The sequence below is a fragment of the Eubalaena glacialis genome, chromosome 9 (genome assembly GCF_028564815.1).
Source record: "Eubalaena glacialis isolate mEubGla1 chromosome 9, mEubGla1.1.hap2.+ XY, whole genome shotgun sequence".
In the NCBI taxonomy this organism is placed as follows: Eukaryota; Metazoa; Chordata; class Mammalia; order Artiodactyla; family Balaenidae; genus Eubalaena; species Eubalaena glacialis.
In genome coordinates, this window is record NC_083724.1 from 66,486,142 (window position 1) to 66,502,724 (window position 16,583).

The 16,583-nt window shown below is 35.4% G+C and overlaps 1 protein-coding gene across 6 annotated transcripts in view; it reads left to right on the forward strand.

Moving 5' to 3' along the window:
- Positions 1–16,583, forward strand: part of CCDC171 (coiled-coil domain containing 171) — a 355,460-nt gene that overhangs the window by 263,793 nt on the left and 75,084 nt on the right. For all 6 annotated transcript variants that reach the window (XM_061199072.1, XM_061199071.1, XM_061199076.1 and 3 more), the window contains one exon: positions 13,716–13,847. In XM_061199072.1, coding sequence (XP_061055055.1) covers positions 13,716–13,847 — 132 coding nt within the window. The remainder of the gene's footprint in view (positions 1–13,715; positions 13,848–16,583) is intronic.

Genomic DNA, 16,583 nt, shown 5'->3' on the forward strand with positions numbered 1-16,583 from the left:
AGAATTCAGAATAATGATAGTGAAGATGATCCAGGACCTCGGAATAAGAATGGAGGCAAAGATTGAGAAGATGCAAGAAATGTTTAACAAAGACCTAGAAGAATTAAAGAACAAACAAACAGAGATGAACAATACAATAACTGAAATGAAAACTAGACTAGAAGGAATCAATAGCAGAATAACTGAGGCAGAAGAACGGATAAGTGACCTGGAAGACAGAATGGTGGAATTCACTGCTGCGGAACAGACTAAAGAAAAAAGAATGAAAAGAAATGAAGACAGCCTAAGAGACCTCTGGGACAACATTAAATGCAACAACATTCGCGTTATAGGGGTCCCAGAAAGTGAAGAGAGAGAGAAAGGACCCGAGAAAATATTTGAAGAGATTATAGTCAAAAACTTCCCTAACATGGGAAAGGAAATAGCCACCCAAGTCCAGGAAACGCAGTGAGTCCCATACAGGATAAACCCAAGGAGAAACATGCCGAGACACATAGTAATCAAATTGGCAAAAATTAAAGACAAAGAAAAATTATTGAAAGCAGCAAGGGAAAAACAACAAATAACATACACGGGAACTCCCATAAGGTTAACAGCTGATTTCTCAGCAGAAACTCTACACGCCAGAAGGGAGTGGCATGATATACTTAAAGTGATGAAAAGGAATAACCTACAACCAAGAGTGCTCTACCCGGCAAGGATCTCATTCAGATTCAATGGAGAAATCATAAGCTTTACAGACAAGCAAAAGCTAAGAGAATTCAGCACCACCAAACCAGCTCTACAACAAATGCTAAAGGAACTTCTCTAAGTGGGAAACACAAGAGAAGAAAAGGACCTACAAAAACAAACCCAAAACAATTAAGAAAATGGTCATAGGAACATACCTATCGATAATTACCTTAAATGTGAATGGATTAAATGCTCCAACCAAAAGACACAGGCTTGCTGAATGGATACAAAGACAAGACCCATATATATGCTGTCTACAAGAGACCCACTTCAGACTTAGGGACACATACAGACTGAAAGTGAGGGGATGGAAAAAGATATTCCATGCAAATGGAAATCAAAAGAAAGCTGGAGTAGCTATACTCATATCAGATAAAATGACTTTAAAATAAAGAATGTTACAAGAGACAAGGAAGGACACTACATAATGATCAAGGGATCAATCCAAGAAGAAGATATAACAATTATAAATATATATGCACCCAGCATAGGAGCACCTCAATACCTAAGGCAACTGCTAACAGCTATAAAAGAGGAAATCGACAGTAACACAATAATAGTGGGGGACTTTAACACCTCACTTACACCAATGGACAGATCATCCAAAATGAAAATAAATAAGGAAACAGAAGCTTTAAATGACACAATAGACCAGATAGATTTAATTGATATTTATAAGACATTCCATCCAAAAACAGCAGATTACACTTTCTTCTCAAGTGCGCACGGAACATTCTCCAGGATAGATCACATCTTGGGTCACAAATCAAGCCTCAGTAAATTTAAGAAAATTGAAATCATGCCAAGCATCTTTTCTGACCACAACGCTATGAGATTAGAAATGAATTACAGGGAAAAAAACGTAAAAAATACAAACACATGGAGGCTAAACAATACGTTACTAAATAACCAAGTGATCACTGAAGAAATCAAAGAGGAAATCAAAAAATACCTAGAGACAAATGACAATGAAAACACGACGATCCAAAACCTATGGGATGCAGCAAAAGCAGTTCTAAGAGGGAAGTTTATAGCTATACAAGCCTACCTAAAGAAACAAGAAAAATCTCAAGTAAACAATCTAACCTTACACCTAAAGGAACTAGAGGAAGAAGAACAAACAAAACCCAAAGTTAGCAGAAGGAAAGAAATCATAAAGATCAGAGCAGAAAGAAATGAAATAGAAACAAAGGAAACAATAGCAAAGATCAATAAAACTAAAAGCTGGTTCTTTGAGAAGATAAACAAAATTGATAAGCCATTAGCCAGACTCATCAAGAAAAAGAGGGAGAGGACTCAAATCAATACAATTAGAAATGAAAAAGGAGAAGTTACAACAGATACCGCAGAAATACAAAGCATCCTAAGAGACTACTACAAGCAACTCTATGCCAATAAAATGGACAACCTGGAAGAAATGGACACGTTCTTAGAAAGGTATAACCTTCCAAGACTGAACCAGGAAGAAACAGAAAATATGAACAGACCAATCACAAGTAATGAAATTGAAACTGTGATTAAAAATCTTCCAACAAACAAAAGTCCAGGACCAGATGGCTTCACAGGTGAATTCTATGAAACATTTAGAGAAGAGCTAACACCCATCCTTCTCAAACTCTTCCAAAAAATGGCAGAGGAAGGAACACTCCCAAACTCATTCTATGAGGCCACCATCACCCTGATACCAAAACCAGACAAAGATACTATGAAAAAAGAAAATTACAGACCAATATCACTGATGAATATAGATGCAAAAATCCTGAACAAAATACTAGCAAACAGAATCCAACAACACATTAAAAGGATCATACACCACGATCAAGTGGGATTTATCCCAGGGATGCAAGGTTTCTTCAATATATGCAAATCAATCAATGTGATACACCATATTAACAAATTGAAGAATAAAAACCATATGATCATCTCAATAGATGCAGAAAAAGCTTTTGACAAAATTCAACACCCATTTATGATAAAAACTCTCCAGAAAGTGGGCATAGAGGGAACCTACCTCAACATAATAAAGGCCATATACGACAAACCCACAACAAACATCATTCTCAATGGTGAAAAACTGGAAGCATTTCCTCTAAGATCAGGAACGAGACAAGGATGTCCACTCTCACCACTATTATTCAACATAGTGTTGGAAGTCCTAGCCACGGCAATCAGAGAAGAAAAAGAAATAAAAGGAATACAAATTGGAAAAGAAGAAGTAAAACTGTCACTGTTTGCAGATGACATGATACTATACATAGAGAATCCTAAAAATGCCACCAGAAAACTGCTAGAGCTAATCAATGAATTTGGTAAAGTTGCAAGATATAAAATTAATGCACAGAAATCTCTTGCATTCCTGTACACTAATGATGAAAAATCTGAAAGAGAAATTATGGAAACACTCCCATTTACCATTGCAACAAAAAGAATAAAATACCTAGGAATAAACCTACCTAGGGAGACAAAAGACCTGTGTGCAGAAAACTATAAGACACTGTTGAAAGAAATTAAAGATGATACCAACAGGTGGAGAGATATATCATGTTCTTGGATTGGAAGAATCAATATTGTGAAAATGACTATACTACCCAAAGCAATCTACAGATTCAATGCAATCCCTATCAAATTACCAATGGCATTTTTTACGGAACTAGAACAAATCATCTTAAAATTTGTATGGAGACACAAAAGACCCTGAATAGCCAAAGCAGTCTTGAGGGAAAAAAACGGAGCTGGAGGAATCAGACTCCCTGACTTCAGACTATATTACAAAGCTGCAGTAATCAAGACAATATGGTACTGGCACAAAAACAGAAACATAGATCAATGGAACAAGATAGAAAGCCCAGAGGTAAACCCACGCACCTATGGTCAACTAATCTATGACAAAGGAGGCAAAGATATACAGTGGAGAAAAGACAGTCTCTTCAATAAGTGGTGCTGGGAAAACTGGACAGCTACATGTAAAAGAATGAAATTAGAACACTCCCTAACACCATACACAAAAATAAACTCAAAATGGATTAGAGACCTAAATGTAAGACCGGACACTATAAAACTCTTAGAGGAAAACATAGGAAGAACACTCTTTGACATCAATCACAGCAAGATCTTTTTTGATCCACCTCCTAGAGTAATGGAAATAAAAACAAAAATAAACAAATGGGACCTAATGAAACTTCAAAGCTTTTGCACAGCAAAGGAAACCATAAACAAGATGAAAAGAGAACCCTCAGAATGGGAGAAAATATTTGTAAACGAATCAATGGACAAAGGATTAATCTCCAAAATATATAAACAGCTCATTCAGCTCAATATTAAAGAAACAAACACCCCAATCCAAAAATGGGCAGAAGACCTAAATAGACATTTCTCCAAAGAAGACATACAGATGGCCAAGAAACACATGAAAAGCTGCTCAACATCACTAATTATTAGAGAAATGCAAATCAAAACTACAATGAGGTATCACCTCACACCAGTTAGAATGGGCATCATCAGAAAATCTACAAACAACAAATGCTGGAGAGGGTGTGGAGAAAAGGGAACCCTCTTGCACTGTTGGTGGGAATGTAAATTGATACAGCCACTATGGAGAACAGTATGGAGGTTCCTTAAAAAACTAAAAATAGATTTACCATATGATCCAGCAATCCCACTACTGGGCGTATACCCAGAGAAAACCATAATTCAAAAAGACACATGCACCCCAATGTTCATTGCAGCACTGTTTACAATAGCCAGGTCATGGAAGCAACCTAAATGCCCATTGACAGACGAATGGATAAAGAAGTTGTGGTACATATATACAATGGATTACTCAGCCATAAAAAGGAACGAAACTGAGTCATTTGTTGAGACGTGGATGGATCTAGAGACTGTCATACAGAATGAAGTAAGTCAGAAAGAGAAAAACAAATATCGTATATTAACGCATGTATGTGGAACCTAGAAACATGGTACAGATGAGCCAGTTTGCAGGGCAGAAGTTGAGACACAGATGTAGAGAACAGACATACGGACACCAAGGGGGGAAAACTGCAGTGGGGTGGGGATGGTGGTGTGCTGAACTGGGCGATTGGGATTGACATGTATACACTGATGTGTATAAAATTGATGACTAATAAGAACCTGCAGTATAAAAAAACAAACAAACAAAACAACTAATACTAAACTTTCATTGGGTTATTTGTATGGAAATATGTTAATATAAATGTTTCAGACATTACATGAAATGTCTAAAAATCTTATATGTTCTGGTATAATGTTATAAGTCATAATTCTAGTTATTACTTTAAAATGTATATCTCAGAAATAACTAAAAAAAATATGTTTGTCATTTTTGCTGTTCATTATTTTGGGGGGTTTTAAAAAAAAAAAAAAAACCTCTAATCCAACATAAAACACAATATTTACTGTAAATAGTTAAGTCCTACAAATGCTTTTTGAATGTATATTATGGGCCAGAAACTGTACCAGCCTTTGGGGAAACAAGGAAACAAACAAACAACAACAACAACAATATTATATATATGTATGTATGTAGGTAGGTAGGTATATATCTCATAGTCCCTTTCTTCAAGGTAGAGCCACAGATCATTCCAGTATACTATGGTAAATATGCATCCATAAGATGCAGTTCCATATCCATTTAGATAGGGTTGTTCATCTATAAGACATGCTTAGAAAACCCAAGGGTTGGCTGGAAATTTCTTAGAAGAAAATTAAAGCCTGGAAGGGGTTTGAAGTATGAGGAAAGATGGGAAAGGCATTCCAGCAGAGAGAGTAGCATGTGCAAGTGCATGGAAGCATGAAGAGCCAGATAGCCTCAATTCAGTATTAAGTGCAAGGAGAGTGCTGAACGAGGCAGGTGGCAGCCAGGTCATGGAAGAACTTTTTTTTTTTTTTTTTGGCCGTTTTAAGAATCTTGGATCTTTATTACGGAGGAAGTAAGACTAAACTAGGGTTTAAGCTAAGGAGTGATGTGGTCAGATTTCTGTACTGAATTGGAGCTCCGGGGGGCACATCTGCAGACTGGAAATACTGAGTAATGAAGGTGGTTTTTGAGAACTGTGAGTCTGTAGGCTAGATGAGTGCTGGTGAAGGTTTGGACCAGGAGAGTGATGATTGGTGGTGTCAGAAGAAAGGATATGAAGCTCATTTAGTAAAATGGCGCATGGGGATGTGAAAGGCAGGAGAGGATGACTCCCAAGATGGGCAGTGTGATTAACTGATGTTGGGAAAACAAAGAGAGGAGCAGGCTTTTTTGCTTTTTTTTTTTTTTTTTTTTTTTCTTTTTGTTAGGGAGAAAAAGGGAGACAGTGATGAGTTTTGTTTTGGAAATACTGAGTTTAAGGTAATATGGAGTGATCAGCAGGGTATGTGAGTCAGGACCTCAGGGGAAAAGTCAGGGCTAAAGGTAAAGGTTTGAGATTGATTAACATAATTCTCTCTGGCAAAGAAAGAAGGTGGTATAGCAATTGACAGGAAACAAGACATTATAGATAAATGGGAGGCTAGGAAATACATTTTGAGAGATTAATTATGCCACTAGAGTTTGAAGTCCTTGAGAGATGGAATTCTGTCTCCTTAATTTTTATATCCTCAGCATCTATCACAGTGCCTGGTACCCAGTAGGCACTTAATGAATGTTTGTTGGATGAGTCAAACTTTTACCATCACCCAGTCTCTAAACATAACTAAAGCCACCTCTAGATTCCAGTGGAATTCTTGCTGATAGTGTCTTTATTTTTTTGATTGCCAAAAATAGCATATGTATTTACTTTGCCTAATCAAGATCTAGAGGAGAAAGCCTAGATTCAATTATAAGGATGTCCCTAGGAAAGAGAGATATGCTAACAACAAATTTATAGGTAATAGCTAGTTTAACTCCCATGAAGTAGAAAGATGATTACTTCTGTTGTTAGAGTGGATTCTGGAATAAATAGAGTCAGATAGAATCTGACAGGTGAAGACTCTAAATAGCCAAATCTTTAAATGTGATTTTATAATCTTACCTGAAAAAATGGTTAATGACAATATTTGGTAATACATAGTTAACTTTGATTTTTAATTTTCAATGCATTTACAAGGAATACAAAGACCACAGAATAATTTTTAATTAATGAAACTGACAGTTATTTTAAAGCTGAAACATGGTCATCTGCCTCTAATAACCCAGCTTTAAGTGACTTATTAATGACTCTCTAACTGTTACTTATGATCTTTGAGCCCCTTTCCATTCTCAGTTTCTTGATCCTGGTTCTGAAGATCAGCTGTGCAGGACATACAGGTGTTAGCACAGCTGGCTTGCTGATGACAACTCTTCCATATAGCTGTCTTGTGTGTCATCATTCATATTGTTCAGTGTCATTCTGACCTAGCCAAGCTAAAAATGGTACTCCAGCTCAAGAGGGATTTAAAAACCTTGACAGACTAAAGATGAGACCACAGAATTTCGTGTACGTGTGCTTACCAGTTTTTAGCTTAAACACATCTAAATAACTAATTTCAGTGTGCGTCTGTCTTTACCCTTTGAAATAATTTACCCTAGGAAAGAAAATATCTTTGTGTGGAGAACTGTAGCAATTCATAAATACATTTCTCTATTCTTGAATATGGGTTTTGTGTTTGTTTAAATAACTCAAGGTCACAGTAATCTATTTATGAGGTGCATTCTATGGTATATAACCTACACCACAGATTTATCATGCTGTCTAGTGCCTTTATAAGATGTCCATGATTAAATCACCCTATTTTTCCAGCTTGATAATTTGATTTGAGGGTTCAGTTTTTCACATCCTTAATTGGGATGTAGCCAGCTTGATAATTTGATTCAAAAGATCAGTTTTTTAGTTCCATAATTGGAATGGAACTATAATGTGTGGGGTGTTTGTGGTAGTGGTGGATTTTGCCCTTTTTTCTGGTGACAGCAGCAGGCAGTCATTGGAGAGTTCTGGCTCTGCTCCAGAGTTGTAGGTTAAGTTAAATAACCTGCCAGCAAAATAAGGCTAGTTTCTCACTTCCTTCTTTTCAAGTGAGGGGTTTCTGTGCCTGCTGCAGCACCAATGGAACGCCTGCTCCTGCTGCGAGTGCCAAGGTCTCCTTCCTGTAGGTGTGGAGCACAGCTGGAACTGTTGCACACATCTTGGAACCTCATAGTTTGGGGATCTTCTATGTGAGATTATGGCCATTGTATAAGGATGATTGCTGCACAGGTACTTGTCTCCCAGTATGATAATTATGTGTGTGTGTGTGTGTGTGAGAGAGAGAGAGAGAGGGAGAGAACAGGGAAGACAGGTGGGGGAGAAAAAACATGAATGAATGAAAATGCCCACAAGTCCAATGAAACTACTGAGGAAAATAAGGATGTTTCAATAATAGTCTCCACTGCTTATCACAAAACTACTTATATGACACACATTTTTGCTAAGCTTGCCAGACAAGGGACAAAGGAAAGGAAAAATAAGATAGTGCTGCTTTTTAGGTAGGGAAATGGAAGGAGTACCAAAATCTTGAGCAATTTCCTCATCTATTAACTGTTAATTGTGGATATTTAGAGGCATTATTATTTGTTGCTAGGAGCACTGGACACAGTATCCTCATATTAGGGATGGCAGTAACTCTTTCACAAGGTGGATGACAGAATGAAGTGAGGTAGTGTGGTGAGTACTCTGAAAAGTATGAACTACTTTTGGAAGTGCTAGTGGTATTGTTACTAATAAGAATAGTACTGTACTCTATCCATTTCATGAATTACTTAGTTAAGGAAAAGGTAAAAGAGGGAAATATCCATTTAGTTGTAACTGTCCATTTTGTGAATGTCATTTCCATTGTGTTGACATGCCTTAATCCCTGCTTCTATCACTAGGCACATACCAGGGTGCTGGAACTGTCTTAATATCTTTTTGTTATCCTCTCTTTCCTACTGTCTTGTAGAATTTGCGAGTTTGGAATGATGTTCTTATTTGATCACATGCTTACTAAGAACCTCTGTATGCATAGGGTTTTTTCTGCTGCTAGTGTTATTGCAGAGTATATAGTTAACTCTGGCGGATTCCCTTCTCTCTGTATTTATAAAAGGCTCTCCAGTATGCCTATGCTACTTGTTTAGCCAAATTTTCTGTTGTTTAGGTATTAGAGTGGTGATCAGTCATTGGGCCAGGAAAGTTAGACCCTGTCAAGTTGTATACCGGACTATGTAAAACTTGAAAGAAGGAGCCAGAAGTATCTGTGAGATGGCACCCTGTGTTAGTGATATAAGGTTTACTCACTAGAAGTTGTTCGTACATTCTCTGATGAGATGTGGTCATTTAAAAAAAAATCTATAGATGGTGAAAAATATAGTCTTTCCTTCTATACCTCTGAGGCAGGGGATGACCGAAATTTTCTGTAAAGGGCCAGATAGTAAATATTTTAGGCTTTGTGAACCATATGGTCTCTGTCTCAACTATTCAACTCTATCCTTGTAGCAGGAAAGCATACAAAGACAATAGCTAAGTGAGTGGGTGTGGCTGTGTTCCAATAAAACTTTATTTACAACAACAGGCGGTGGTCTGGATTTGGTCCCTGGGCTGTAGTGTGCCAACTGCACTCTGCACTCTAGTGCATAGGGTGAAAAATAATGCCTAGGCTGCTAGTGTATAGGGTGAAAAATAGAATAAAGAGAGAAGGGAAAGCAATAAGGAATCAATGGAAGTGGAAGAAAGTACAGAGGTGGAAGTAGGACAAAGGAAGGCAGGGAATGGAGGCATAGTAAAACCTGAACACAGGATGATAAGAGTGGAAGTTACAGGAAATATTGTTGGGATCTGTATATGACGGAAATCTCTCTGGTAAAAAAGGTTTATTTTGAAGTATTGGGGGCCATAATAGATTGGAATGAATAAAATTTTAGGCAGGTCAGGAGTATGATGTAAAAGTGCGATTATCAGTTGCTTTTCCCAGGCATTCAAGATTCAGGCATTGTGTCCATCTTCTTACACGTGTTCTCAAATGTATCTTGAGTTTTTATCAAAACCCTTACTGCTTCATTGTGGGTATCCTATTGGTAAAAACACAACTAGTACCATATTTCATGAATTTTTAAAAAATTAATTGGAACATTGGGTGCAGAGGGCTTTATAACTGTGCATGATAAAAGATGCAGGTTCATATTTTGAGAGTTGAGCAGTTTTTCTAAAAATGACTAGTTTAATTTCATAGTTGATGTGTCTAGCAGAAATAGTTTTTTGTGTGTTTTGGTAGGAGTACAGAAAATTAGGAAAGATTGGTGACTTGTGACAAAACGCTAATCACAGGAATAGGAACAGTACAGTATGGATCTTAAGAATCACTTAAACCTGGAACTGGATTGTTACAATAAAATAAATATTTCATAACGATGTTTTGGCTTCTTAAAAAGTTTCTTTTTTTTTTTTTTTTGCTATATGCCTCTTTTTCTTGTTTCTCATGGCATATCTTTGAGAAATATCTGCTTTCTGAAAGTATGTAATGCAAAAGGGAGAAAGTAAACTGTTCTTTCTAAAAATCAAAAATTTAGGGTGGAGTAATATAGGTATGCTTTTCTTTATTCTTTTATCAAAATATTATGAAATTGTACAGTTTTTATAGAATGTTATAAAAATGTATACAATTTTACAGTTGAGATTTATATTGTGGAATTCTTTGAAAAATTTTATTATATGTTAAAATGAACTGTTAGCCATTTTAAAGTAGAAAAATATTATATATATATTTATTGCTCACATATATAAATAAATCAGAGGAAAAAGGGTATAGAATCTGAATGATAGGATGAATAATGATGTACTATAGCAGAATTAAATGTTGGCTTTTGAAATTATAATTTCAGATTAATTTGAAATTATAATTTAATCCATAGACAGGTGATGATGGTTGTTCTAATCCTAAATTCACACTAAAATCTTTATTTTAAAAGGTGAACCTACTTTTCCATGTAGGAAGAAAAATAATTTTATTGTTCTGATATTGTTACTTCAAAATTTTTTTGACAGTAAAGAAATTTACTTTAAATTCTCAATTTTGGAAGACCATTTTGTATCCAGTGGGCAGTATTTCCTAAAGAAATCCCACTTACCTCTTTTCTGCTCTTAGTCACTTTGTTCTCAGCCTGCTGTTCTATTTTTCTTAAGAACTAATTTAATGAAATAAGGTGAGAGTCTTTTTGCTTACTGTTCTGTGTTGAATCTCTTCCCTGTTTATCCTTGTTCACACAGTGGTACTGAGACTTGCCTTTTGCATTCCTTCTGAACAGTCTCCCCTTTTCACCCTTTATTTTTCCTGTTCCCTGTCACCTTTCCTTCCTGCTCTTTGCTGCATCGTTATATTTTCACTTGTCCCAGTGTCACTGTTTTGTATTCTTTCAACATGATGCTTTCACTCCCTTTATCCATTAAAATGAAAGAATTCTTGGTCAATCCTTTATCAAGACTTAAAAAAATCCTTTTCCTTGAAATATTTGGAGACTATTTTAGATGCCTATTTTCAAAGTTTTGATTTAATTTCAAAGTGGGAAAAAACTCTTAAATTTTAGTAGAAATATTTGTGATATTATATCATGGGGCACCATCTCTTGATGGCACTGCCAACATTCAACAGATAATTTATAATTTAATGATAGTTTAACACATGCATGTTATTCAAATAATGTTGTAATTATGATGCCCATCATTAGGTTTAGCGATACAACTGCATTTTGAGTTTTTTCCCTATCTAATACAAATACAAAGAATTATTTCATTTGGCAAATTAAATAATGTTGTAGTGAAAATGTTAATTTGACAATAAATCACAGTTTTAAATGCCAGATGCCCCGGCTTAATGTTGTTTCAGAAAGTTTATTTAGAGAATATAAAATGTGGCTTAGTGTTCCTGTATGTCAAGCTTCACAGATGAAGTATGGTGCCTGATATTAATCGGGTTAAAGGACCTCCAGTGCTTGGAGTGTGTTGTGGATTATACCTACATTGCTCATAGCCTCCCCCCTGCCCCCCCTTGCCCATATTAGCAATCTGCTTTTGTACTTTGACATCCAGGATTTCCCTAGTGAATTTTGTCACAGAAAAAAGAGAATCATCAATATCGCAGTTAAACTTGACTTTCAAAGCTAATAGTATCTCATTTGGGGGCTCAAATTTAATAAATTTTCTTTGATTCTGGGTGAGTTTTTAAACATCAAACAATGAATTGGCCAGGGTGCAGTAAAATATTTAGATCTATTGACTGTTGTTCAGAAGGGTAGAAGGCAAAACACTAGTGGTTTGATGTTGATAAATTCTCAGTACTTTAATCCACATTAATGTTTTCTTTTATCTGAGTGCACATTGGTGACAAAAAAAAAAAGGCAAGAGAAGGTGTCCATACATATAAAATATAAAACCTAAATCATATTTCACAAATATCTTTGCTTTATTTTGTTAAGTGAGTTAAAAGCATTCTCATCTTAACTGAAGCCTGGAGAATGTTTGTTACAGATAAATATACATTCTGAATTAGGACTCCGGCGTGAATATCATACTCACACTGTTATAGAAATTGCATTATAGTGTATGTTTTACAGCATACACTTTGACTTTCACTTATTGACAAATTCTTCAGCTCAACTTGAGAGTATAAGGATTTCTATAACCTAGATTAGCACGAACGATGAAAGATGTCATCATGTGTTTGCGCATGTTTGCTGATTTAAGGAAACCCTATGTAGTATGATAGTTCATTCATAAAGTAAGAACTAATTCAAACAGTTTTACAAGCTGGAATAGAAAAACGAAGGTGGGGATTTCTATCATATACTATTGCCAAGTTACATATGAAAGTGCTCAGATAAAACTAGAGATATAAATACATTTATTTGAGCAATGATAGTTCTCCCCATTCTTGACCTTTGCTACCTCATAAAAACTCATTTTGTCCTGTGGTTTTAAGCTAATTGTATACTATTTATCAAATATATGGTGTCAAAGAGATAATTTTTTAAAACCTATTCAGGTATAAGGAAAGTTAGGAAATACGTATACATATGAAAACTGCTATCATTAAACTGTATGATTAAAGATGAGAGATCACTGGTCTTAAAAGAAAACTAAACTGTGGAATTTTTGAGGCTTTTACTAAGTTCGGAAATTAAAAATGAAAATACCTGTTTCTGAGCATTTTCTTCTGTTTATATTATATAGTGAGCATTTCTCATTTGTCCAGAAGGTGGCAGTGTAATATCAACTGCATGTGATGCAGAGGCTAGCTAGAGAATTGGTGTTTCTCCAATTCTCTGTATCTGTGATGTGTTTGTATTGTTACCTTACTGAATACTTAAAATGTAGTACAAACACTACTAATTTTATCCATTATCTTATTTAGAAGTTGTGTGACCAAGTTGGTTTATATGTATTTAATCATTAAGCCTCAAGTTTAATTTAGAGTAAAGAGGGCAAGCAGACCTCTTGCTAGTATATTTTTAAGTCTCCTTGTGTGTTGAGCATATTTGTTTTTATTCTAGAGTACATATTGAAGTTTTCTTTTCGAAGACTAGTACCTAATAACTATCTTGTTTAATATATATCAGTTAATACCAGTTAAATTAAACATGTTATTAAGAAAGTGAGAATAAATAGGAGATTGCTGTTTATTTTTGATTTTGTGGATGTTTTTTCCTTCTTTCCTTTTTCTTCTGAGGGTGGAACAGTGAAAAAATAATTCAAAACCTCTTGATCAGAAGAGCTCCAGCGACTCTCCTTCCCTCCCTCATTTCAAGCAGGAGGATGCTTTTTCTTCTTAACATTCTCCCCCAGTACTCTGAATTAGAGATTTATTTGCAACGAAAAATCAATTAGTCCTAAATTTATTCATGGATTTCAGGTCCAGCGATCAATGCAAGTCCACTCAGTGGGCTCAAGGGGACCCAGTTCATCCCAGTTAATGTGTCTGAAGGGGAATTACCATTGATGCTATTTTTTTCCCTTTAGGTCAGAGATCAGATCTCGCTGTCACGGACTGCGGCAAGTAGGAATGACTTCACCCTGCAGCTACCCAGACTGCACCTGGAGACCTTTGCAATGGAGGGGCTCAAGGGCAGGCCAGAGGTTGTAGCGTGCCAGGTTAGAGTCTAAATTACATTGTTTGCTACCGAGACATGTAGAAAAAGAAATTGCACTAACTGCGGAGAATGGAAGCCTCAAAGTATTGTGACTAACTTGAAGAAGATGCAAATAATTTTTCCTCATTTTTCTTCCGTCATGTAACACTATATTTCACAAATAATTGTGTTTTTTTTCTTTAAAGCCTAGAACTAGCCAATTAAATAATCCAGAAAAGTTTTTTATTTTTTACCAAGGAAAAACGTGCGTTTTATAGCTAAGTACAGTATTAAAAGAACATACTTTTTGGGCAGCAGAGGACAATAAGACGCTAGGCTGTTATCTCTTTAAGCTAGTCTGAATTTGTAGCTCTTATTGTTTTATAATAAATCACTTTAGATAAAATTATCAGGAGAGATATTTGATATTTTTCAGTGTTAATTCCAAAGTATATCCAACATTTCTCAGGTGGTAATTTAATTTCAGCAAATCTAGAACCTAGGTGCACTTTGCATTGAAAAGTATCTTATACTTCAATGTTTAGTTTTAATGAACTTTGTTATATGTGCCAGCTGGGTTATTTCATTTATAAAACTCAAAGCACCAAATCATAAAACCTCAAATAACTTTAAAATAAACTTAATAAAGATATTTATTTTCAAAAACATATTTATTTTCAGATGCTGCAGCTAGCTTTCTATTCTAGATTACTATTAGGTTATTGTGATCATTTTTCTCCTTAGGGTTAAAAATATTTTTTAATCAGACAAAACAAAATTTAGTATGTATTTTATTTTCCCTTTAATGCCCAATTTCTTTATTAGGAAAATCCATCGACATTATGTAAACTATAGGGAGCCTGGTAATTCAAAAGAGGTTGTCCTTGTTCAATAGCACCCTAGATTTTTCAATGTATTTAAGAGAAATATCTCTTAAAACTCAGTCCCTTTCACATTTTGAGGTTTAAGATAAACTTTTTCATTCTTCAGTTTATGACCCTGTAAAATTTTAACTTTGTACAAAATTAATGTCAGTCCAAGTGGGGCTATGTTAATTTTTTTCTACATGCTCCATACCCTAATTTAATTTGTTATTAGTACTCAAATTAATGCTCAACAAAGAAAAAAATGCTTGTTTCTTTCATTAGATTGTCCACCAATATATCTAAAACATATGTAATTGTAAAACGAAGCATAAGGCATTTTTATTTTCAGTTATAGGCTAGAATACTGTACCATTATTTAGTACAAGATTAAGATGTACATTTAAAATTTGATTATATTTAAAGTACAATATGATTTGAGATTTTTCTAGTGGTTGTAAAGTAATCCTTTGCTTGGTTATCTTAATTCGGAATCTCACAGGGCTTAGTACTTGTCATAATTCACAAATAAAGACTTCCCCCATACTCCAGATTGTGGTGATTTGGAAAGAGACTCCTTCTTAGGAATGCCATTTTTTGAGGCAAAGCATGAACTCTCTAGAGTTCTGACATCTGTGAATAACAGGAAGGAAATGGATGGGCTTGTATTTTAAACTACTATCTTTTCCAAGTTCTAATAAAAATAGTTATGTGGGTTGCCAGATACCTAAACACTTGGGTAAATTTTGTATTGACGTGCTGTAACATGCATTGTAGTTTAGTAATATATGTTTTGGTTTAGTATCCTGTGCAGAGAAGAGCGCATGATTTGGGCCCTAATAGTGTTTCACACACACACACACACACACACACACACACACACACACACACACAGGCACACAGTTGGTGATATGGAGTACTTTGAGAAGAAAGACACTGTATTAATTGAAGACCTTAATTATAATAATAACTATAATTATAATAATAATAATTATAAGTGCCATTTTAGTGAGCACTTACTGTGTAACAGGTATCATGCTTAGCTGTTTAAATAAATGATCTCAGTTAATTCTCACAATGGACCTGTCAAATAGATGGCATTATTTCCATTTTACAATTGAAAACAACAACTATAGCGGGTAACTCTGCTCAGATCAACAGCAAGTAAATGGTAGGGCCTAGAGTCTGGGTTTAAGTCTGGGTGTATTTGACTGCAAAGCCTGAACTGGTAAAATCTGACAGTAAAAATCTAGATGCCTGTGTTAAATGGTAAGAGTGAAACCTTTGAAATCTACAGTGGAGTTTTTCTTCCATTTACAAAGTATACATTATGCATCTGTGTATGATGTAGTTCATAGTTTATGCTGTATTGTAGACAAATGCACAGATAGAAAATTTTGTTTCCATTTGACAGGCTAATATTATAGAACTCTACTTTTCACCTTTTTGCAGTTTGTAAATATATATATTTATGCTAAGTGTGGCTATATATTTAGGAATTCAGTATTTGTTTAGCTTTGTACTGTGTGCTGATGACGTGGACTGCTCAAAGCGTGCACAGCTTTCGATTATGATGAGGGGAGGACCACTATGCAGGATGTGGTAGTGTCTGAATTATTTGGCCAACATATACAACCATCGTTTAGAGCGGTAGGAGCTGAAGTTTTCCTAGACAGCCACTGTCTGTCTTTTCCAAAGGGGCAAGCTTTATTATAGGTATAATCCTTGATGGAAGGAAGACCAATGAGCATGACTGAAAGTTGAAGAGGATGAGTGCATTACCTTATCTCTCTGTACCCAGAAGAGCATGTGACTGATACTCTTCTACAGGAGATAATTCAGTTCATCTAGTCTCTGCGATCTGCTAGCTTTTAGCCCTGATTTCCTTATCTGCA